The sequence below is a fragment of the Sus scrofa genome, chromosome 14, assembly GCF_054392235.1.
Source record: "Sus scrofa isolate SSC_HxYL_T2T_F1_AM1 chromosome 14, Sscrofa_HxYL_maternal_Yorkshire_Landrace_v2.0, whole genome shotgun sequence".
In the NCBI taxonomy this organism is placed as follows: Eukaryota; Metazoa; Chordata; class Mammalia; order Artiodactyla; family Suidae; genus Sus; species Sus scrofa.
In genome coordinates this window covers 127,930,671-127,953,462 of record NC_139396.1, presented here as the reverse complement: position 1 = coordinate 127,953,462, position 22,792 = coordinate 127,930,671, and the positions used below count along the sequence as shown (strand labels likewise).

Here is a 22,792-nt window from a genome sequence, read left to right as displayed (position 1 = left end):
CTCTTGACTTTACTGGTCAGAAGTACCAGTGACAAAACTGGGACCTGCAACTGGCATCTGAAATGGAGACAGTCTTGTGGGCCTGAGCCCTTAACTTGTGGATCTGACACTCACCCCAGGTAGACAGTGTCAGAGTTAAACTGAAAGACAGAACACCCAGCTAGCATCAGAGAGTTGGAGAAGTGAGGATCAGAAATGACATCACACATTTGGTGTCAGAAGTGTGAGGAAGATCTATTCACTCATGGCATGTGTGGGATCAGCTCTAATGGGTATTGAGGGCAACCAACCCAGAACCAGACACTTAGCCCCATCTTGTCTGTCTTGCCTGTCTTCCTTCCTTCCTTGCCTTCTTTAGGGCTGCACCTGTGGCATATGGAAGTTCCCAGGCTAGGCGTTGAATCGGAGCTACAGGTGCTGGCCTACACCACAGCCACAGCAATGCAGGATCCAGGCTTTGTCTATGACCTGCAACGCAGGATCCAAGCCGTGTCTTCAACCTACAACACAGCTCATGGCAACACCAGATCCTTAACCCACTGAACAAGGCCAGGGATAGAACCTGCATCCTCATGGATATTAGTTAGAATGATTACCACTGAGCCATGAGGGGAACTCCTTGTCTTTCTTAAAACATATAATTCTTGCTCTTGGGAACCAGGCAGCCCAGTCTGTTTCCCAGTTCTTGTCATAAGACAGAAGCGATACCTCCCTCTACCTTGGCCAGAGTGCTATTTTTGACCTGAGACACTAGTTGAAGGGAAAAGGAGGAAAACCTAAGAAAATAAGGTGAGGGAGAGAGGACGGGGGAAAAGAGAGAGAGAAGAGGGAGAAGAAGGGGTGGGGGTGAGGGAAGAAACTGTTGAGGTGAGGGAGAGAGAAGTAGAGGAGAAAGCAGGGCTGCTCAGAGGTGGCAGTGGCCAAGCCAGAGAGCCATTGTGAGCACAGAAGGCACCTTTCTGAAGGTTGTTAGGATTGATTCAAAAGTGAAGAGATTATTAAACATATAAAGAGGCAACTGATGGACACTCTTTTAAATTAATTTTTAATGAGCAAGCATAGTGACATTTACCAGTAAATTAAAGCAGCATTCCTTGTTTAAGTAAACAACCCTGCATTACTGGGATGAGTGGTGGCCCAACAGTTCTAGAACTTCAGTGGAAACTTGTTTAAACACAGCTTCTGCAATGGTGGCCCTTTTTGCCATGTTCCTCTCCCATTCCCAAGAATGCAGGTGCTGTGTGTCTCTAGGTGCCAGGTGATTGCTACCCTTACACAGTTACGTGTTGCCAGCAGCCCCATGTCACCACCAGTCCCTGGCTGCTCACACGACCCTGCTTGCCTGTGACATCTGCCCCTGGACTGCTGAAGAAGCAAAAGATTTTCCTGGTCTAACCTAAACTTTCTAGAAGTATCAAGATGCTTCCTAGCAGGCTTTGCATAATTAACCTTTTCCCTGTGTTGTTATTTTTGGCTCACTTCCTTGGCAGGCACTATAATGCACTCAGAGTATGGGCTTTGGCACTAGATGAACTTGGGTTTATAGCTGTGTGACCTCAGGTGTACTTGACTCTTACCTCCCCCTGTAAAGTGGACATGATACCAATAAGCTATTCCGCAGAAGTTATTGAGAAGATTAAGTGAGTTAGTATATGTGTAAAGTGCTTAGCAAGTGTCAAGTATCAGCCACTCTTCTTCTTATTTCCATAGCTACCTAATCAATGACCCAAATGGACCAGATTTCTGGAGCACAAGAAAGCCTGCCTCTAGCATAGCAATCCCCGCAAACATGCTGAGTGAAACAGAACTTAATTACCAAAGAGGCTGGCATAGGACTGCCAGAGGAATTCTCTTCCATCCTCCTGCTGTTTATGAATAAACTAGAGATTTCCAAGACTTCATTGTGGAGGTTTCGCAGCTGAAGATGTCGATATCCTGGAATAATCCAGAATTGGGAAAAGCATGTTAGCCATGCACTGCAGAGTTCTGCAACAAAGATTCCCTAGAGAGGTCAGTAAATGATAGGGTGAAACAAGACTTTAAGATGTGGCAAAAAACAGATGCCTTTTCTCTGGCAGACAGTTGCCCCTGGGGACAATTGGGGGGCCACCTAGTGGGAGTTAACTTGTTCGGGTATTATTTCTAACTTAGACTCAGATGGAAAATTTTAAACTCAAAACTAAATACAATAGGAAAACCTGATCATTTTAAATCAAACCATCTACAGTCACTGTTTTAAGTATATTCCATCTGAGAACTGCCTGAGTGATAGTAAAGTATTCCAACAAGAGGGGGTTGGTTAAATAAGTTATGATGCGAGTGTTTATACAAGTATATTATTTATTTATTTATTTTTTGTCTTTTTAGGGCCGCACCTGCGACATATGGAGGTTCCCAGGCTAGGGGTCCAACTGGAGCTATAGCTGCTGGCCTACACCACAGCCACAGCAACGCCAGATCCTTGACCCACTGAGCAAGGCCAGGGATTGAACCCGCAACCTCATGGTTCCTAGTTGAATTCGTTAGCCACTGAGCCACAACAGGAACATCCTATTCAAGTATAAGACGGAATGATATGCAGACCTTAGAGTGGTAATGAAGATGGATAGCTATTTACCTGAAAAGTTGCTCACTATATACATTAGTAAGTGAAAACCAGTAAGTTGCAAAACACTAAGATTAGGAGGAAGCTTAATTGTTAAAAATATATGCTAGTATATATATTCTCTACATGGATAGAGAAATAAAGCCTGCAAAAGATATATACCAAGAGTAACTATTTTGAAGAGATAGAAAAATGGATAATTCAAAAAGTTGTTTTTGCTTTTTTGTACTTTGTTGTATTTCTGTAAATAACTTATGAATTGAATGGTGGTATTCTCCTAAAATCCCTATGTTGAAGCCCTACCTCAGAATGTGACTGTATCTGGAGAAAAGATCTTTAAAGATGTGATGGGATTAAAATGAGTCATTAGGGTGGGTCCTAATCCAATATGAACAGCATCCTTATAAGAAGAGGATACTGGAACACTGGAATAGACATTAGATGCTGTACACACAGACTGAGGGATGACCCTGTGAAGATGCAGGGAGAAGGCAGCCATCTGCAAGCCAAGGAGAGAGGCCTCAGAAGAAAGCTACCTGGCTGAAATCTTGATATTGGGCTTCTAGCCTCCAAAACTGTGAAAACAAACAAACAAACAAACAAACAAACAAAAAACCCCAAAACAACCCTCTGTTGTTGAAGCTACCTAGTCTGTAGTATTTTGTTATGCAGCTAGAGCTAATACACTGACCATGCATTCCTTGCATAAGAGAGAAGATAAATAGGAAAAAAACAAAAAGTAGAAAACAGTAATGTATTGGTAGAGCTCAGAGGCTGGCAGCTTGATTGTTGTTGTGGGAGGAAGTCTGTATTGGAACCTGGGTACTCAAAGGAACCAGCAGGGTCAGTGTCCCTGGAGCTTGTTAGAAAGGCAGAACCTTAAGCCCTAGACCCACCGCATCAGGACTGGCATTTTATTACCAAGAGCCCTGGGTGACTCCAATGCATATCAAAGTTCAAGAAGCAATGCACAGACATTCTAGGAAGGTGTAATAAGCTGACATCTCTCCCCCAAGGGCCACAGCAAAGCCAATGCACAGCAAGTCTGCAGCTCTGGCCTTTGCTGGGAATTCTCCTCTTTCCCTTCTGCACCCAAGTCCACTCCCTGCTTTTGACACTGCACTCCTACCAGGCACTGACTCCAACCTCAGCCCACAGATGCCACACTAACCCTCCCTGCTCTGGGTTTCCTCTTACGTCAATCTCTGCCTTAAACATGCCAGGGGTGTGGTGGGCACTACTTGGGGAGAGATGTATGGGAACATGAGCTCCCAACGTCAGCAGTGGTGGGATAGGCCACCCTTCATAATGCATGTTGTCAATAATCTTGGGTTTTAGAATAACAGAAAAGAAAAACATCTTTTGAGATGTACTCAGGGTTCAAACTCATTACTTCCTTCTGCCTCTTATTTTAACATTTAACTTAATGTTCATATAAATGAACATTTCAAACATACACAAAGTAGAGCAAAGAGTGTAATGAACTCCGGGGCTCAGCTACAATGATCATGAATGTTTGACAGTTTTATTTCACCTCGCTTTAGAGCCTTGAGTGGGATGATTCTCTGAGCAGTGACTGCTGAGCTGTTGTTCTCCACGACGGCAAAACGAAGAAACAGGAGATCTTCAAAGTGAACCCGGAAGAGGAACTGTTCGTTCCACATGGGGTTCAGAGTATTGCGATGGATGGGCTTCGTGCGGAAGTGGCAGCTATCCAGGGCCATGCCCAGGACGTCAACCTCGATACAGGGGCTTCCTGTGCTGTTACTCGGGCACACATTCTGCCCAGAAACAATCTGAGGGGGAGAAAGGGATCAAAATCACTGAGGATGCAAAGGAAACAGGTCACCTCTGAGCCTCATCGCTTCCCTCCACAAAGAAAGACAAAGAACACTCTGGAATTAACCAGATAAATGATAAATAAAGTTGCTTAAAGAAAAGGGCAAAGTTACTGTAATCAGGTAAGTGCATGTCTGGAATCATGGGGAAGTCTATTTTGTCAACAGCATTCACCTAACTATAGCGTTGCAACTGTCAAAATGTCCAGATAGCTTCAAAAACCAGGCAATTAAGACAAAATTAAGTTTCTCAAAAAGTTGAGAAACACAGGAGAAAATCTTATATATGTAACCACAAATCTGTTACTAAAATTCTGTTCAAAATCTTTTATATGTGTATTTTGTAACTTTAAAATCTTATTTTATTTTTAATTTTTAAGTTTTTGCTTTTTTAGGGCTGTACCTGCGGCATATGGAGGTTCCCAGGCTAGGGGTCCAATCGGAGCTGTAGCTGCCGGCCTACACCACAGCCACAGCAATGTGGGATCTGAGCCACATCTGCAACCCACACCACAGCTCACGGCAATGCCAGATCCTCAATCCACTGAGCGAGGCCAGGGATCGAATCTGCATCCTCATGGATTCTAGTCAGATTCGTTTCTGGCTGATCCACTACGGGAATTCCCCTATAACTTCAAAATCTTTTTTTTGAAGAGTTTAGTTCTGGAGCAAGTCACAGGGAATGTTTTTAAAAATTAATTCGTAGCCTTTTGTAAACATGAAGCTATGCTCAAGTCTAGCAAAAATGGTCAGATAGAAAAGGAGCTACTGCCCTACTGTTTTAGGGAAAGAGGAAAAGCAGTTCTACGGTAGGAAAATCTCTGAGTGGGGACCTCCCAGGGGTTTGAGGTGTCATAAGCAGAGGCTGCTTGGCATTCCTCCTTTCTGGGGGAAACAGATGGGCAGAAGGAAGTAACCATTCAGTGGTTACTTCCTCAGCGAAGAGGTAATGAGAGAAGGGAGAAATTGAGTAATTTGCTACCAGGACTCTGATGTTAAGGGCGTTCTGTAGAGTTCTAACAATTAGTTAATTAGGCAATAAAAGGAATAAAGACAGACCAGAGATGATAAAGGTTAAACTGCAAGAAGGAAAGATATTGAATTTTTTGTATATTGATGCCTGTTTTACCTCATAAGAGTTTGTTAAGTGTTTAAGATGACCTGCTCGAACAAGGAGCTCAGCTTTTATGCGATGCACTCAGAGTTATGATTCTGGGGGCCCTGGGAGACAGAATTACCATCGTCAGTATGGAGCTCATAAGTCCTCCTACTGGGCTCTGGCAAATACAGTGACTTCATACCTAAGCCATAGCTGCTGCTTTCTGAGAGAGAAAGATATTCTTTTAGGAACCACATCTGCACAAACAAAATTGTGACACGAGAGCTTTGCCATGCTGTGAATTCAAAGGCAGTTCATATTCAGGAGGGCTTAAACACCCTCCCATTGGGATGACAGGGGTCAGACTTACAGTTAAAGAATAGATGGCGGGCTCCATGCTGTCCAGGTCTCTTTCCAAGGGAGAGAACTTCTGATACATGGGGCAGTTTTTGTCCCACAGAACTGGGGGTTTCAGAACATAACCACAGCCACCGTTGGCCTCAAACATGGCAGCATTTAAGTGTAAAGGGAGGTCTGCAAAAGAGTCAACATTGCTTGTTACTTTGCCGCTTAAATGTTATCTTTTAAATTGACTTTAAGGTTCAAAGGAAGTTTATATCAATTTTCCCTAAGCTTAAGCATGAAGAAAGAACCACCCATTCATTCCATAGACTGATTGATTACTATGTGCCAGGTCATGTTAGGCACTAGAGCTACAGCAGGAAATAGGACACAAAATCCCTGTCTTCATGGAGCTCAGTCTATGGGATATGCCTGGTGTTCCTGCTCCACTCAGGACCTGCTTAAAAACTCCTGCCTCTTAAAAACTCCTCTGCAAATAAAAATTTACAACATCCTTCCAATAAATAACCTTTGAAATACTTAAATTTATACTGAATTTTAGAACGGCATAATGGCATTTTCTTATCCCCAAATGCCAAACCATGAAGAAAATTGTATGACCAATTCTTGCTTTTCAAACGTAAGACAAAATCTTAAGAATCCAAGAAGGACTGGGAGCAGAGCCAATGAAATGGTGCTTCTCCTTGCAATCTCAATTTCAACTCATAAATTATAGTACTTCTACCTCTATTTTTAAATTGTAGTTAAATAGGAAAGAAAATAATTATCACATGTGATTTGCATTATGTCCACAATCCCCTCAATCACAAACTCTGGGAACCCTCACAACAGCTTCCAGTCTTCTGTGGCCAAATTTTATTTGGCATAGTTCTTTGATGAATGGTCGGATCCCTTTTTGGGCTCTTACACACTCCAACATTCATCTGATGGCGCAAGTCTGTAGAAAAGTTGCATTCCAAATGAGCAACAAGTTTATGAGACACACCTGACAAATGTTCCCTCTGATAGATTCCTTCCAAGTGCAGAATGAACTTTGCTACATGGACCAACATCAAGGAAAAGTGTGGTAAGTAAGCACCACGGAGCAATGAGAAGTTGGCCTCTATTTGTCTCATGTGTAAAGCTTTCCCTGTATGTGTGGTTGGCCGGGATTGTGTGCAGTTCCTGGGGTAAGGTATCTTAGACAAATAAGAAAGCTCCTTGGGCCTCAGTCTCCTTATCCATAAAAGTGGTGCACAGGACCCTTCCTGTCAAGCCTCTGCCAGCCCCAGTGTGACTGATTCTTTGAGGCCAATTGTCTTGACTGCAGTGGGAGAAAATTCTCTTCCCACATGACTCTGTGACAGAGAAACAGGGACTGGGGCTAGGATGGTTCAAAGAGTGAAGCAAAGTAGCTCACAAAGAGCTGGTAAATGTGAAATGAATACACAGTGTATTACTAACAAAAGCACAGCAGTTCTACTCACTCAATTCTTGCTATGTACCAGGTTCCATTCTAAGAACTTATGTATATCACTGCCCCCCAATAACCAATGAGGTAGATTCTTTGAGTAATCTCACTTTTATAGATGAGGGAACTGAGACACAAGAAGTGAAAAAAAGCCCAAGGCACACAGCTAGTTAGGGTTGCATCCAGACAGCCGGACCCACAGTTCCCAATCTTAACTACCAAGCCCTATAATGACTTCTCACAGAGGATAAATGAGGTCATGTGTGAAATTCTTTTTGGCACATACAAGGTGCTGGATAAACAGTAGCTATGAAATTATGATTATGGTGTCAGCACTCATTTGGGTTTGAAGTCTTATTTCATTAGCACTGTGTCTGTCTTTCCAGCTTTCCAAAACTTCAAAGCACTTTTTCTTTTCTTTTTTTTAATTTATTTTTTATTGTTATTTCCTCCAACACACTTTTTTCCCCCACTGTACAGCATTTATATATACATGTATATATAAATTTTTTCTCACATTGTTGTGCTGCATTGCAAGTATCTAGATATAGTTCTCAGTGTTAAAGCCCTTTTTCTTAACTAAAATCTCATCTAGTGGTTTGGCATGTAAAAGAGATCCACGTGGAGCCGCTCCGTTTGAAATAAAGGTGGGACACAGGTCTAGTTTTTTTATTGTCCCCTAAGAGTGTTCACAGAATTTCATCTAGGGCTATAGTTTTAAAACCTTTGTTTTAACCAAATGAAAAAATGTGCACAGGAGTTCCCATTGCAGCACAGTGGAAATGAATCTGACCAGGAACCATGCAGTTGAGGGTTCAATCCCTGGCCTCACTCAGTGGGTTAGGGATCCAACATTGCTGTGAGCTGTGGTGTAGGTCACAGATGCAGCTCGGATCTGGCATTGCTGTGGCTCTGGCTTAGGCCGGCGGCAACAGCTCCAATTAGATCCCTAGCCTGGGAACCTCCATAGGCCACAGGTGCGGCCCTAAAAAGACAAAAAGACCAAAAAAAAAAAAAAAAAAAAAAAAGTGCACAGATCTGTGTGACTCTATCAACTGCATGGGATGACAGATCAAGCATATCCTTACCTTTATGGCCTTCTATTCATTAAAAAAAAAACTGTATTAAGTGGACCATTCTTATAATCATTATCCCTATATTTTGGGGCTGGAAAAGTCATCATAAAGGGTGTGATGATCCTTCAGGAAGGCTTAAGAGATATTAATAAAAGTTTCTCTTTTGACTGGGGTTGCATTTCTATCTACTTGTAGGTCCTAAGACATGAGGCCAGGAATCATTTGGCCCCAGATGGAAAGAACTTTGAGGGGTGGTTGCCTGCAGTATCCAGAGTCTACATACCAGGCTCAAGTCAGTTTCCAAACTCAAGAATTGGTTTTCTTGAGTGTAGACCTGGACTACTCCTGATTGCGGATCACTGCAGACCTTCTCAGAGTTGATGGAGCCATTCGAAATTCTGGGACGAGAAGGCCCTAAGTCCATGGACACATTTTAGGGGCATCGGGGCCCCCCAAAACTCAAAAATTTTAAGGCAGATGATCCATGTAACATATATGGATGTTAGAGGGACAATGGGAAGGGGTTCTTTGTTATATGGTTGGGATATTTCATGGAAAATCAAGCACTCCCTAACCTAGGAATTCTTTTCAAAAATGAAAAAAATAGAGATTCCTATGTTGACTCTTATCTGTCTATTCAGATTTGAAATTCACATAGAAACACCTAGAAGTATCTGGACCAAAACTCGAGAACCACAGGTTCAGACTGCAGCGAGGCTTATCAAGACAGTCTGTTAGTTCAGTGCAACATGCATTTACTGAGCATCTACTATGTGCAAGAGACTGACCAGGCTCTACCCCAGTTACAGATGAACACACTGGAACTGCATGTAGCTTTTGCTTTGTCCAGAGTGGGAGATATTTAATCATGGCTTGCTGCATTGAATCAAGAGAAGTTATATGGCAGTACTTCCTCCTGGGTTGGAAGATTATGTAGAGAAACTTAAGGATGAATCACTCAACAGAGCTACCTGCCTCCCCTGAGTGGGGCTGCTGGAATGTGCATTCCAGCTTGACTTGAGAAAGAGGCAGAGCCTTCACGGGTGAGTGGAGGCCAAGCTGCAGCCTCAGTGTGGGCTTCCAGATTGCAGGGAGGCCCAAGGAGGGGTAATTCCTGTGCCTCCTTCAGCTGTGGCTCCCTCTGCCATCAGTGGAGCCAGTGTGTCTGCGCCAGCCTCAGAACTTCAGGAAAAAGGACACATCCAAAACCAAGTGCATTTCCATTTCCTTGAGAAAACCATTTTGCTAGTTATTTCAGTTCACTTAAACTATTTCAGTATCATATCAACCAAGGGCGCCAGTGACACGGGGCTACAGTCAGGGCCAAAGATATAAACCCACAAGCCACTGGGGACAGATTTGAAAATAAATTTTTACAGCTTTGAAAATATTTCACTATTATTTCCACTTGTGAGTCCAAATCATACTGTTTTCATAACTTATCAAAAACACTTAATGATAGCTAATGTTTGTGGAATGCTTTCTGTGTTCCAGGCACTATGCTAAGCATGGTACTTCACCTGCATTATCTTATTCAATTTCAACTGACAAAAGCAAATATAAGAAGGGCAAAAAATATGACTGATGTCTCTAATCATACGTCTGTAGAATTAGCCACAAATAGGCTCTGGTGGTGCCAGGTGGCTAGCTGGTCCCAGAGCTAAAGCTGTGGCTTGACCTTGGCTGCAGACAGGGTTATGCTGTGGTTGATGGTTCAGCATGGTTGCTTAGGATCTGATCTGGTTCATGTGAGAAGAAGGAGAAGGCTGCTTGACCGTACAAAGACAAGACTGATTTTTGAATGAGCTTCTAGGAAACGTTCCTCATCTGCTCTTCCTTTACCTTCTGTAACTTCCCACCTTCCCTCACAGCTAAATGGAGCCAAAATGCTTTTATCCTTTAAACACCCAGAGTCCTTGAATTTATCATTATTAGATATTCTGTGATCTTGAGCAAATTAGTGGCTGTGTCTTGGTTTGCTCATCTGGGAAATCGGGATCATAAAGGTACCAGCTTCTTAGGGTTATTTCAAAGGACAAATGAGATGATAGAGGTAAAAAACTGAGCACAGTGCCTGGTGCACCACACTGAGTATGCAATAAAGGGTAGCTTTTACTCTGGAGTTTTCGGTCTCATCAGTTATCCCTGGTAAGAGAGTCTCATGTACAGTAGAGAAGCATGATCTTACTTTGTCTGTTCATGCTATTCACAGACTTGCTTCCTTTTGTGTCATCTACTCTTAGAGCACTGACCATTATTCTCCATATCAATCCCTATATTAACTTGCAAAGTGTCTGGAGAGACCTCGGGTTTTTTGTTTTGTTTTGTTTTGTTTTTTCCTTTTTTTAGGGCTGCACCTTCAGCATATGGAAGTTCCCAGGCTGGGGGTCGAAGAGGAGCTACAGCTGCTGGCAGGATCTTTAACCCAGTGAGCAAGGCCAGGGATTGAACCCACATGCTCATGGATCCTAGATGGGTTTCTTTACCACTGAGCCACGACAGGAACGCCTGAGACCCCACTTTTTAACTGCAAGAACAAGAATCAGCAAAACAGTTACTGAGGGGCATTAGGTAATCTCTGCCCCCAAATATCTTTAAAAACAAACTGGACACAGCCCTAACAAGCAATTTTATGTTTTAAGAAGTGCTTTAAAAGGGGGCAGGAACAGGAACCTGGTAGGGGGCTCCTTGATATTTCTTTTCTGTTGCCTTAACTCTAAAAAAGTCAAGGGCACAATTCAATGTCTAATTCACTTCTGTATTTTCACAGTCCCATAGGTCCCAGTTGGGAATCTTGCCCTCTTTAAAAAATGTTTTCTGTTGAACTACATTTGAGATGTAAGATGCAAAGGAGAGAGGTGAGGAGGCACCCTTTCGGGTGAAGCAGGCCCATTACCATCGGTCTGGTAGTTGAGTGCCACGAGCTGTATCCCATGAAGCCAGAACATGAGGGGGTTGGGGTTCGATGAGTCGATGCGGGTGGCAGCCGGGTAGGTCCTCAGCAGCTGGCAGGCAGTGTGCTGGATCAGCTTCTGAGAATACCTGCGACACAGACGTTTGGCAGCGTTTTCGTTGAGCGAGGAGATATGATAGCATTTGGGAGTTCTGATGATGGCGCTGAGGGACGTGGTTGGGTTGACGGAGGAAGAAGAGTCCTCCCAGGCCTGCCGCATTCCTTCACAGGAACCTAAACCCCCAAAGATTAGCCTCAGATTAGTGTAGAAAACTGAATATTCTAGAAAGATAAATCTGAACATCTCAGTAAGCCATTATAGCACACATCACACATCAGAATGTGTTTCCTGTGAGTTAGTCCACCACTTGGAGACAAAATGACAGCCTTTCTATTTGCTAGATGGGGTGCTAACTATTCATGAATCAGTAAATGGTTTATTGTTCACTAAACAGTAAAGCCAACTAGATATTCTGCAGAGAAAAAAAAAAAAAAGCTATTGAGCTGTTCTTTTTTTTTCTTTTTTTTGGCTGAACTGAGGCACGTGAAAGTTCCTGGGCCAAGAATTGAACCTGTGCCATGGCAATAACCAAAGCCACAGCAACGACAATGCTGGATCCTCAACCCGCTGAGGCATCAGGGAACTCTGACTAATTTTTTTTTTCTTCTTAGGACTGCATCTGTGGCATATGGAAGTTCCCAGGCTGGGCTCAAATTGGAGCTATAGCCACCAGCCTACACCACAGTCACAGCAACACCAGATCAGAGTCACGTCTGTGACCAACACTGCAGCTCAAGGTGACCAATGCTGGATCCTTAACCCACTGAGCAAGGCCAGGGATTGAACCCATGTCCTCTTGGCTACTAGTCAGGTTTGTTACTGCTAAGCCACAAGAGTAACTCCCCAGATACTGGGTTTTAAAATGAGTGTAACAACATCAATTTAAATTAAAAGCCTAATTTGGGAGTTTGCTATTAGCAGATGCAAATTATTATATATAGGGTGGATAAACAACAAGGTCCTCCTGTATAGCCCAGGGAACTCTATTCAATATCCTGAACTCTATTCAATATTCAATATTCAATATGGTGATAAACCATAATGGAAAACAATATGAAAAAGAGTGCATATGTACCTATAACTGAATTGCTTCGCTGTACAGCAGAAATGAACAGTTGATTTAACCTTGTAAATCAACTGTATTTCAATAAAATTGTAAATTTTAACCTTGTAAATCAACTGTATTTCAATAAAATAAATTAAAAAATTAAAACATAAATTAAAAGCCCGAAAGTCCTTTGCCTCCCTACCCCATCTATCCTGTGTATATATTTACACAAATACACAATAATATATGTACAAGGGTAATTCAGTCTAGAAATATTTATAGCAAAAAAAAAAAAAGCAGCAACCAAAAAAATCTATGAAGCAACCCAAAAATTTTACCAGTGAGGAAGAGGTTAAATAAACGATAGCATATCTACACAATGGAATAATATAGGGGTGTTAAGAAGGATAAGGTAGATCTATGTGCAGAAAGCTATGTGAAAAGTTATAGCAAGTATAAAAACTACAAAAGTAATGTTTGGTTATATCCCATTTGGGTTTTCTTAAAAAGGATCTTATTTTTCTTCAACTAAACACAATAAACTTAACAGCAGTTACCTCTGGGGAGTAGAACTGGGACGATGTGAGTGGAAAGAAACTTAAATAATACTCTGTATTGTTTTGAGTTTTTTAGCAATGAGAATTTATTACTTTGACAATAAAAAGTAATTAGAAATAAAATGGATATATCTTCTGGAGTTAAAATAGTGAAGAGCGAAGTTCCAGGAACCACGAGAAGGTTCCAAGGTGGCTCCAATTTTTACTTTTGAGGCAAACACTATTAGAACATCTTCAGTGAAATGCTATTTTTTTGGAAGTTAGGAGGGTAATTTCCTAATTTAAAAATATTTATACCACATTTAGATACCATGATACATTCATGAAAATAAAAAAGATTAAAAAAGTTCCAGGGAAGTGCTTAGACAGTGAAATACCAGAATTCTCCAGCATGCAGAATCAAGCAAAGCTATGGTCAGAAGGTGACTTTACTTTTTCCAGATGTTTTGTTAAATGATGCTGTCTCCCCGGGGCTCATTCTGCCCGGATTGTTGCCAAAAATGGACTTCCTGCTTTTCCTTTCTTTTCCTCTGCTAGAGCCAGATGCATTTAGAGTTGACAGGCCTGTTCCCATAAAATGAAAATAAATAAGCCAAAAACTGCAAGCAAGGGAACTCAACATTTTCCATCCCTGTTAATGTTTATTTTCAAGTCCTACTATTCCCACAAACTCCCTTGAAGATCTACTAATACTTTTCGCACCGTTAATAATAGCATTGTAGGGGATGACAACAAAGTTTTTATCTTTGTAGGCAAATGTGACCAGACCTGCGTGATGATTATAGAATGACCACAAAATCACACTCTCACCCACCTGATTGTACACCAGGAAGATTTTGAAAAAGTACATGAAAAGAACGTGCTCCAGAACCTTATCACACAATTTGGAGAGATGAAAGAATAGCCAAGAGCCTGAGCTGTAGTATCCTTATTATCTAGGATCAATTCCTGCTTGTGTGAGCTTTGATTTAACATCTACTTTCTTCATCCTCAGTTTCTTTATCTACAAAATGGGTGCAATGATAGGAACTTGCTCACAGGGTTAATCCCAGGATTAAATGGGAACCATATTATGATGATAATTATGTTTCCAGGCTTTTCTTTCTCACTCTTGGTCCAACCACTCCCTGGCACAGTGCCCTGTACACAGCAGGAATTTCACAGATAATTGCTGAATGAGGAAATGAACGCACACCATACAGATGGGGCTCCAGTGCAGGAAGTGTGACTTAGAGGCACCAGTGAAGTCAGAGTTGCCTCCAAATCGTTCCCACAGTCTACAACTGTATCATTAGAAAGTAATTCCTTTAGCTGAAGCATCATTCAGGAGGTCCACTCTGAGAGGAAAATAAACCTTCCAAGAATATCATCAGAAAAGTCAGGATAGGAGTTCCCGTCGTGGCGCAGTGGTTAACGAATCCGACTAGGAACCATGAGGTTGCGGGTTCGATCCCTGCCCTTGCTCAGTGGGTTAACGATCGGGCGTTGCCGTGAGCTGTGGTGTAGGTTGCAGACACGGCTCGGATCCCACGTTGCTGTGGCTCTGGCGTAGGCCGGTGGCTACAGCTCCGATTCAACCCCTAGCCTGGGAACCTCCATATGCCGCGGGAGCGGCCCAAGAAATAGCAACAACAACAACAACAAAAAAGACAAAAAGACAAAAAAAAAAAAGAAAAGTCAGGATAAAGCAGTGTTTAATAAGAGTGTAGACTTAAGTTTAAACCCTGTTCCCTGTGGTGTAACCTCATATAAGTTACTTAATCTCTCTCACCAACTCTTCCTTATCTCCAAAAGTGTTGTGGTTAGGATTAAATGAGAAAATGTATATCTACCCCCTTAATAGAATGTTGTGTTCAGAGAAAACGCTCAGTTTGCAGCAGTTGTGGGGCTTCTATATTTTTCTCTGAAGAATGTGTAATTGCAAAGATGCACAAAATTGGACTGGCAAGTTCTCATGCTTTAGCTTATGTGCATTTTGCCCCCTACAGAGTGACTTAATAGTGGATTTTCTCCCAAGTTAAACCAGTGAGGGGCTGGAGTGAGGGGCTGTGTTTACTTGAGGGTTTTTGCACGCACCTTGGCACAGGTTGCCATCCCTCAGGGGTAGGAGGGCCCTCCTGTGAGGAGCCTGGGTGTTCTCTAGGGTGGGGGGGAAAGTAAGCAAGTAAACAAGGGCTGGCAATCAAGAAATGGGAAGGAATCTGGAGAAGCTCAGAGCAATAAGTGAAGGAACAACAGAGAGCTTTCATCTGTCATGTTGGCCCGTTTATCAATGACAACAATCATTCCAAAGAGCCAACTGTTTTTTAGACAGTGTGCTAATCACATGGTATACTTCATTGCTAATTTTTACAACAACTCTGCAAGGTAGGACTATTATGCCTCTTTCACCGATAAGGAGCCTGAAGAGTAGAGAAGTTATAGACCTGGCCTGGTCAGGGTCATTGAGGAGTCAAGCCCTGCCACTGAAGCAGGCCTGTGATCTTGGAGAAGTGACTTGACTTCTGGGGAAGGTTATACCCATGATCTTCATGGTGCCTCACTGCTCTGGAGATTTATTTTTGCAGTGTGGCTCCTTGGAAAGGACTTGGGATGGTGAAAGGTGAAATGCGTTGAAATTGATAATGTGTTAAAACGAAAATCAATAGTGTAGCAAAATGAACACTTTATGGTATTCTCCTCCTTAGCATCAAAACAAATCATAATGACAATAAATATTTAGAAGGTGTTAGGACAATGATTCTGGTAACACGATTTAGTCATTTTGAGAAAAGGAAATAAATTTGGGAAAAGAAAAATGTAAAAAACTTCAATTACTAAAAAAAAATTAAAATATAATATATCTATAAAGAATGTGTGTTATATAAACATTTTTAAAAAAGAGTATACTTGGGAGTTCCTGTTGTGGCTCAGCAGAAACAAATCTGACTAGTGTCCATGAAGATGCAGGTTCAATCCCTGGCCTCACTCAGTGGGTTAAGGATCTGGCATTGCTGTGAGCTATGGTGTAGGTCGCAGACGCAGCTCAGATCCTGCGTTGCTGTGGCTGTGGTGTAGGCTGGCTCTGATTTGACCCCTACCCTGGGAACCTCCACATGCTGTGGGTGAGGCCCTAAAAAGACAAAAAAAGACAAAAAAAAAAAAAAAAGCATAGTTGGAACTTTAAAAATAAGTCAAACAACCACACGCTTTGCCTATGCTTCAAGTCTGAAGCTGGACCAAATGACCTTTTGACCCTTCCATAGTCCTCTATCTGTACAGACACTATTTCTCAGGATGACTTCAAATATCTCTGGAAATTTATATTCTTTGTTTACTCAGTATTTGAGAAGAAAAGACAAACCTAGAGGAATAGTTTGTGTGCAATGGCAGCTGAATTTACAAAGAAAGAGATGCAGTGAGTGTGATTTGTGAGTGGAAGTGGTGTTCACATTTGTTTCTGTGATAAAGGACATGCAAGTCACGAGGCTCTTTGACAGGGAGATGATTTTATCCCATGATAAGAACAATTTCAAAGCTGCAGGTATGGTCATATTGTACTTATGAGACAAAGTCAGGATCTGTGAAGCTAAACCTACATGCTAGGTTCTTGCATTTCTTTGAAATCTTTGTACTGTACTTATTCATTCACATCCTCTTCAACAGAATTTGCTAGCAGATAAGCAGTAGCAGCTATCAGAAGTTTAAAACCAGTTTATGGAAGAAAACTTAAAATTGAGGAATTTGATTTTTTTCCCCTCTGGTGTGGGTAAAAGGCTGCCATGACCTAATTTTTTAATAGCCCAATATCTGTGTCCTCTTTGCAGGGCAGAGTGAGAAGATAAGCCTCTGCAAGTCAGGATCTACGTTCAGAACATCATGAAAAAAATCAGGGGTGGTATTTTAACTTCCCTCTCCAGGCCAAATTCATATATGCTGCTCATTAACATTTAGATGGATGCCCCCAATTCCATCTCCTTTCTGTCCTCAGAAATCTTGTGTAAGTAAGGGAATCTTTCTTCTTAATAAGGAGAGATTAATTTTTCTGACTTCTGTTTGCCCTCCACCTCCTGCTGCCTCATTAGGATGAGCTCACTGACAGCACACCCTAACAAGAGAGGCAGTGTAGTGCTATGGTTAACAGCAGGACTTTGGAGACAGACAAGCTTCAGAATCATAGTTCTACCATTTACTAACTGGAATGCACATTTTTCTTTTTTCTTTTTAGGACTTTACCTGCAGCATGTGGATGTTCCCGGGCTAGGGGTTGAATCAGAGCTACAGCTGCTGGCCTATACCACAGTCATGGCAATGCTGGATCCAAGCCGTATCTGAGACCTACGCCATAGCTTGGGACAACATTGGATCCTTAACCCACAGAGTGAGGCCAGATATTGTACCTGTATCCTCATGGACACTATGTTGGGTTCTTAACCCGCTGAGCCACAATGGGAACTCCTGAAATGAAAATTTTTTGAAGGGGAAGTGATTTATAGCATAAGTTCACTTGTACTTCTAGAAATGGCCAACTGGGGAAAGCCTTCCACTCAAACCTTGTCCTTGATCTTGGCAGTTTGGGTGGAGACTCACAACCCAGCTCAGGGATGGGCCATGTCAGATCACTGCACATGCCAGACTGTCAGATCAGTGCACACAAGTGATTAGTTTGAGCACAGGCAATGGACCCAGTGAAAAACAAGAAACTGCTGCTGAAATTTCTGCAAGAGATGCATACTGAGGCTGAATCTAGAAATATTCTGTGCTAGCCTTGTAACCACAAAGGGAAAAGGGCCAATACAGTGGAGGCAGAGTGAAAAATGGGGAGAGAGAAAATCCTGGATCAAGCTGTACCTGAAACTTGTGATGCACATTTCCCTTCATTTTTTGACGCAGTCAATAAATTTCCTTTTTGCTTAGTCAATTTCTGCCACTTTCACATAAGAGTCTTAACTGATATGCTCTGAAACCTTGGCCCAATTATTATATCTCTCACAGACTGTTTATTTTAAAATAAGGATCCATCCATTTACTTCAGAGAATCATTATCAAGTCAACTAAGATGATGTATATAAAATACTGAGCACAAATATTGGTACTGAAGTGCTTAATAAATTTTAGTCATTAGGTGTTATGAATATTATCACTAAATATTATGAAAAGACATAAGCTGAAGAATGAACATTTATGGTATTTTCCTCATGAGCTTTGTTAAAGCAAATAGTAATAATAATAATAATAATATTTAGAAGGTACTGTAACAATGACTTCAGCAACACAATTTAGTTATTTTGAGAGCATTCACAATGCCCAATTAAATAAATGATATATTTTTACCTTTGCCTATCTTTGAATGTTATAAATGATACTGCCTATTCTTACCTGGAAATTTTACTGCTTGGCAATAGATGACAAGGTCAGAAAGCTCTGGTGCGATCTGTCTGCTTTCTTTTTTATTCTGAGGAAGATAAAATTCTTCTCCCAGTTCCATGTCATAAACCTATCATGGGAAAAATGGTACCAGTTGACAAAGGCATATGCCACTCAGTCATCCCTGAATCCGTAAAGCTCTTTATCTGTTCCTCTCTCCTGTTATCAGTATGTTTCACCTTGTTCTTTATCCACAGAAATGTCCTAACACCCTCCAGAGAGAAAAGCTTTCTGAGAGCCAGGACTGAGTCTAACTCATCCGTCATCTTCCTTCAGGGCATAGTCTTAAATGTGGTACACTCAATGCATATTTGTTGACTAAATAGATAGTAGAGTATCTTTTGTGGCTCAAACTTTTGGTATATTTTATTTTGTTCTCCAACAATGCACAGCAACTATGTCTACAGATCTGCTGAGTCTACACACTTTGAGGTGCTTGAGGGTAAGGTCTGGGTATCTCATTTATCTTTCTATTCGTTGTGTCTTTTCTCTGTCAACACTTCCCTGTCAGCCCCATTTATCGTGTCATCCCAAACACCTTAAAAATTTGTAGCCACTCCTTGAGGGTACCAAAGAGGCTATCCTACTGGTCTGAATGCCCTGTTCTTGTCTTCTTAATATCATCTTCCCCGAGGCTCTGATGACACTGTGATTGGGGCTCTACTTTGTACTTAATTTCAAGCACTGTTTACATGCTCATCCAAATCACTAAATCACCTCCTGTGCCATCTCAGTGCCTGCTATTCACTAAGATTTCAGCAGGTATTGGTTGGACGAATCAAGGACTAACCTTCTACAAATGGCAGATGGGGGTCCCATATCATCACCATGTGGGTTTTGGCATCTAAGGGAAAGTGAGGGGAAAGGTGAAGGGAAGGGATAGGGAGGGAGTGAAAGCCCATCTGAAACTGACAAGAGTACCACAGTCTGAGTGTAACTTAACAGAAACCATTCACGTACCTTTCCTTTGTTGCAAGCAGAATTATCTGCTTTCTTTATCCTCTTGGGGATTTCTTCATTATACTCAAACTGAAGCTTGTCATTACATGATTTATTTTCAGGTCTGTCTTCTAGAATGTTGTCTGAAAATGAGTTGACAGGCTTCAGCGAATGAGAACAGAATGTCTCACTTAAGGGCTATGTCTACATCCCTGCAAGGATATCCAGGTACTTACACTTGTCTGTAAGACTGAGGCTCTGGCTACGTGTTACCAAAATTATGAGTTTGAAGTATAATTTTTAAAATTTGATAAGTAATGTGTTTACTTTTGATTGAATAGACTAATTTACTAGTAGTGCTGATACTGTATAGACACAATCTAAATGAGAAGGTACATTTGCATAGAGATGACTGGAACTGTGCAAACATTATCAAAGATAGCCTGTCAAGAAGTTCTCAGCACACAAGTTTAGGAAGAAGTTAGTGGCTGAAGCACTTCTAGATGGTGCCTACATGATTTAAACACTCTCATTTTATTTTATTTTTTGATTTTTAGGGCCATGACCGTGGCATAGCAAAGTTCCCAGACTAGGGGTCGAATCAGAGCTATAGCTGCCAGCCTACACCACAGCCACAGCAATGCCAGATCCTTAACCCACTGAGCGAGGCCAGGGATAGAACCCGCAACCTCACAGTTACTAGTTGGATTCGTTTCCGCTGAGTCATAATGGGAACTCCCATTCTCATTTTGTTTTATTTATTTTTTATTTTATTTTTTCCCCACTCTCATTTTATTTATTTATTTATTTATTTATTTGTCTTTTTGCCATTTCTTGGGCCGCTCCCACGGCATATGGAGGTTCCCAGGCTAGGGGTCTAATCAGAGCTGTAGCCACCGGCCTACGCCAGAGCCACAGCAACGCGGGATCTGAGCCGCGTCTGCAACCTACACCACAGCTCACGGCAACGCCGGATCGTTAACCCACTGAGCAAGGGCAGGGATCGAACCCGCAACCTCATGGTTCCTAGTCGGATTCGTTAACCACTGCACCACGACGGGAACTCCCCCCACTCTCATTTTAGAATGAAGCTATTAGCTCCTCTTACCTCTAGAAATGCCAAAACTAGAAGAAAAAAAAATACTGCAGTGCAGTTTTCACAATTACACTTACTTGGAAAGGAAAGTTTTCATTATTGTCTATTAACTTATTAAGTGGAACTCTCAAGGACAGGAATTAAAATATATCTGAAAATTTCCAAAGTATGACATATAATCTTATACTTCTTTGGTATTTCTATTCACAATGATTTTAAAGGTGTTAGAGTTACATTGTGATTATGTTCTTTTAAAATGAAAAACGAGAAAGCTCATTTCTCACCCATTATTTACTATCTTATCAGACCACAAATGCTTAGATCAAAATATCCTTATACCAAATCAGGGCCACGCAGACCACCGAGAGGTAAATGAGATCAATGTTTTTATTCTTACAAGTGCCACAACTTCATGCTAATCAGGGCTAAGAAACTGGAAACAGAATGCCAACATTCATGCAGTTAATATGCCCGGTTCAAATGGCTTTACCTTCCTGACTGTTAGGAGCAGGAGAAGCAGTAAGGACATCAGCTACAGAAAAACAGAATCAGAAAGGGAATAAAAGTAAGAAAAATTAAGACAAAAAGCCAGATAATAAAAACTAAGGAATGAAGCAAAGCCTAAACAACAACTGCTTAGATTACAAGATAATGAAACAAGAAATCCATTGATTTTACATTTTGACTATTAAGGGATGCAAGGGCTAGCAATAAAAGAAGTACAAACACTCTTAACATTAATCATGCCGCCACATTCACAGTACATATTTTCAGTTACTGATTGTGCTAATACTCCCCCAAATTACTTTATGTCAAAGGAATAGAAATGGATTAATTTGTTAGAATCATGCAATCATTGTCATGGAATGTCTAGATGAAATTGCAAATCTAAACCCGTACTTTAGTGCATGTTCAAAGCTAGTCAAGATAAACAGCAAGGTTGGAAAAAATTAATCAATATTTATTTAATAAAATTTAATTAAATAAATATTCATTAAGAACTTACTGGCCAAAAGGCTGAAGCAGTTCCCGAAGTGTATAAGCCTCATTTGCAACTTTCTTTATATTTTCTGGAAGTAAATTTGTGGCTAGGAATTATCACATTTTTATAGCCAAAAGAGGTTTTAGATGAACTTGCTTATTTTATATATGTGAAAACTGAGGACCAGAGTTGTCACAGAGATGAACTGGGCCATCCAGACTTTAAAGATGGGTTCTTAGCCTAAGATGCCTGTGAAAGGCTCAGAGGGCCTGTGAAAACTCCTGCAATTTTAGGTAGAAATTTGAGAGCATGTTTATTTTATAGGGGACTGGTCACAGCTTCCATATCATCCTCAAAGGGATCCATCATTATAACAATGTGAGAAAACTTAAGAAGCCAGGAATGGTCCTAACATAGCAAGCAGGATTTTTATTTTATTTAATTAATTAATTAATTTTTTTTTAGGGCCACACCATGGCAAATCGAAGTTCCCAGACTAGGGGTCGAATTGGAGCTTTATCTGCCAGCCTACGCCACAGCCACAACAATGCCAGATCTAAGTCACATCTGTGACCTACAGCACGCTCACGGCAATGCCGGATCCTTAACCCATTGAGCAAGGCCAGGGATTGAACCTGCAACCTCATGGATATTGAGCCACTGAGGGAACTCCCAGCAAGCAGGTTTTTATTTTCTTCTCCTCTCAGCCCGAGGAAGTTAAGATGGGTGAGGGAGGCAGGGATGAGGTAGACACCACAAGTCATGACCAAAAGGACAAGACTGACGGGGCATTTAACAGTAGCATAAGGAAGCCTGAGTAGGATGAGCTTAAACAAGTCATGGCATAACTACATGAGCAGTTGGGAATCAGCCAGTCAGAGGAATCTTTCCATAAAGTGGCAAATTATCATGCAATGGTACTGGATTTAACTGTCTTAGAGCATAGATGTTAGTGCTGGAAGAAGAGAGAACAATTGCCAACAAGTAATGGAAACTTGCCATTATACATCTGAGGGACCCAAAGTCTAGAGCAGTGAAAAGACACTGACCCAAGGTCTCATGGTCTATTGGAACAGAACCTGCTGGGTGCTTTCCAAGTTTCCTCCACTTCAGGACACAGGGGTTTTAAAAAAGCATCCAACTATCAGAGAAATTTTACCCTCCTAACTAAAAATAAATCATAAATCTCTTTCCCCTACCTGTTCATTTTATTATCTACATATCAAAACTTCCTATAATAATACTAGCAATACTACTAATAATTTAAAAAAGGCTTCTCCTTTCCTGTTTTCAAAAGCACAGACAAAATACAGAAGTAA

The 22,792-nt window shown here is 41.3% G+C and overlaps 1 protein-coding gene across 13 annotated transcripts in view; it reads right to left on the bottom strand.

The window, feature by feature from the left end:
- PLCE1 (phospholipase C epsilon 1) overlaps positions 1-22,792 on the bottom strand; it is a 348,858-nt gene that overhangs the window by 23,796 nt on the left and 302,270 nt on the right. For 11 of the 13 annotated variants that reach the window (XM_084994885.1, XM_084994886.1, XM_084994884.1 and 8 more), the window contains 7 exons: positions 19,417-19,538; positions 18,409-18,526; positions 13,483-13,614; positions 11,328-11,618; positions 5,913-6,076; positions 4,140-4,401; positions 1,817-1,935 (listed from right to left, as the gene is read on the bottom strand). In XM_084994885.1, the coding sequence (XP_084851011.1) occupies positions 1,817-1,935; positions 4,140-4,401; positions 5,913-6,076; positions 11,328-11,618; positions 13,483-13,614; positions 18,409-18,526; positions 19,417-19,538 (1,208 nt within the window). Of the gene's footprint in view, positions 1-1,816; positions 1,936-4,139; positions 4,402-5,912; positions 6,077-11,327; positions 11,619-13,482; positions 13,615-18,408; positions 18,527-19,416; positions 19,539-20,864; positions 21,024-22,792 lie in introns of those variants that run through there. The other 2 variants (XM_021074005.2, XM_084994893.1) reach the window with 2 other exon arrangements.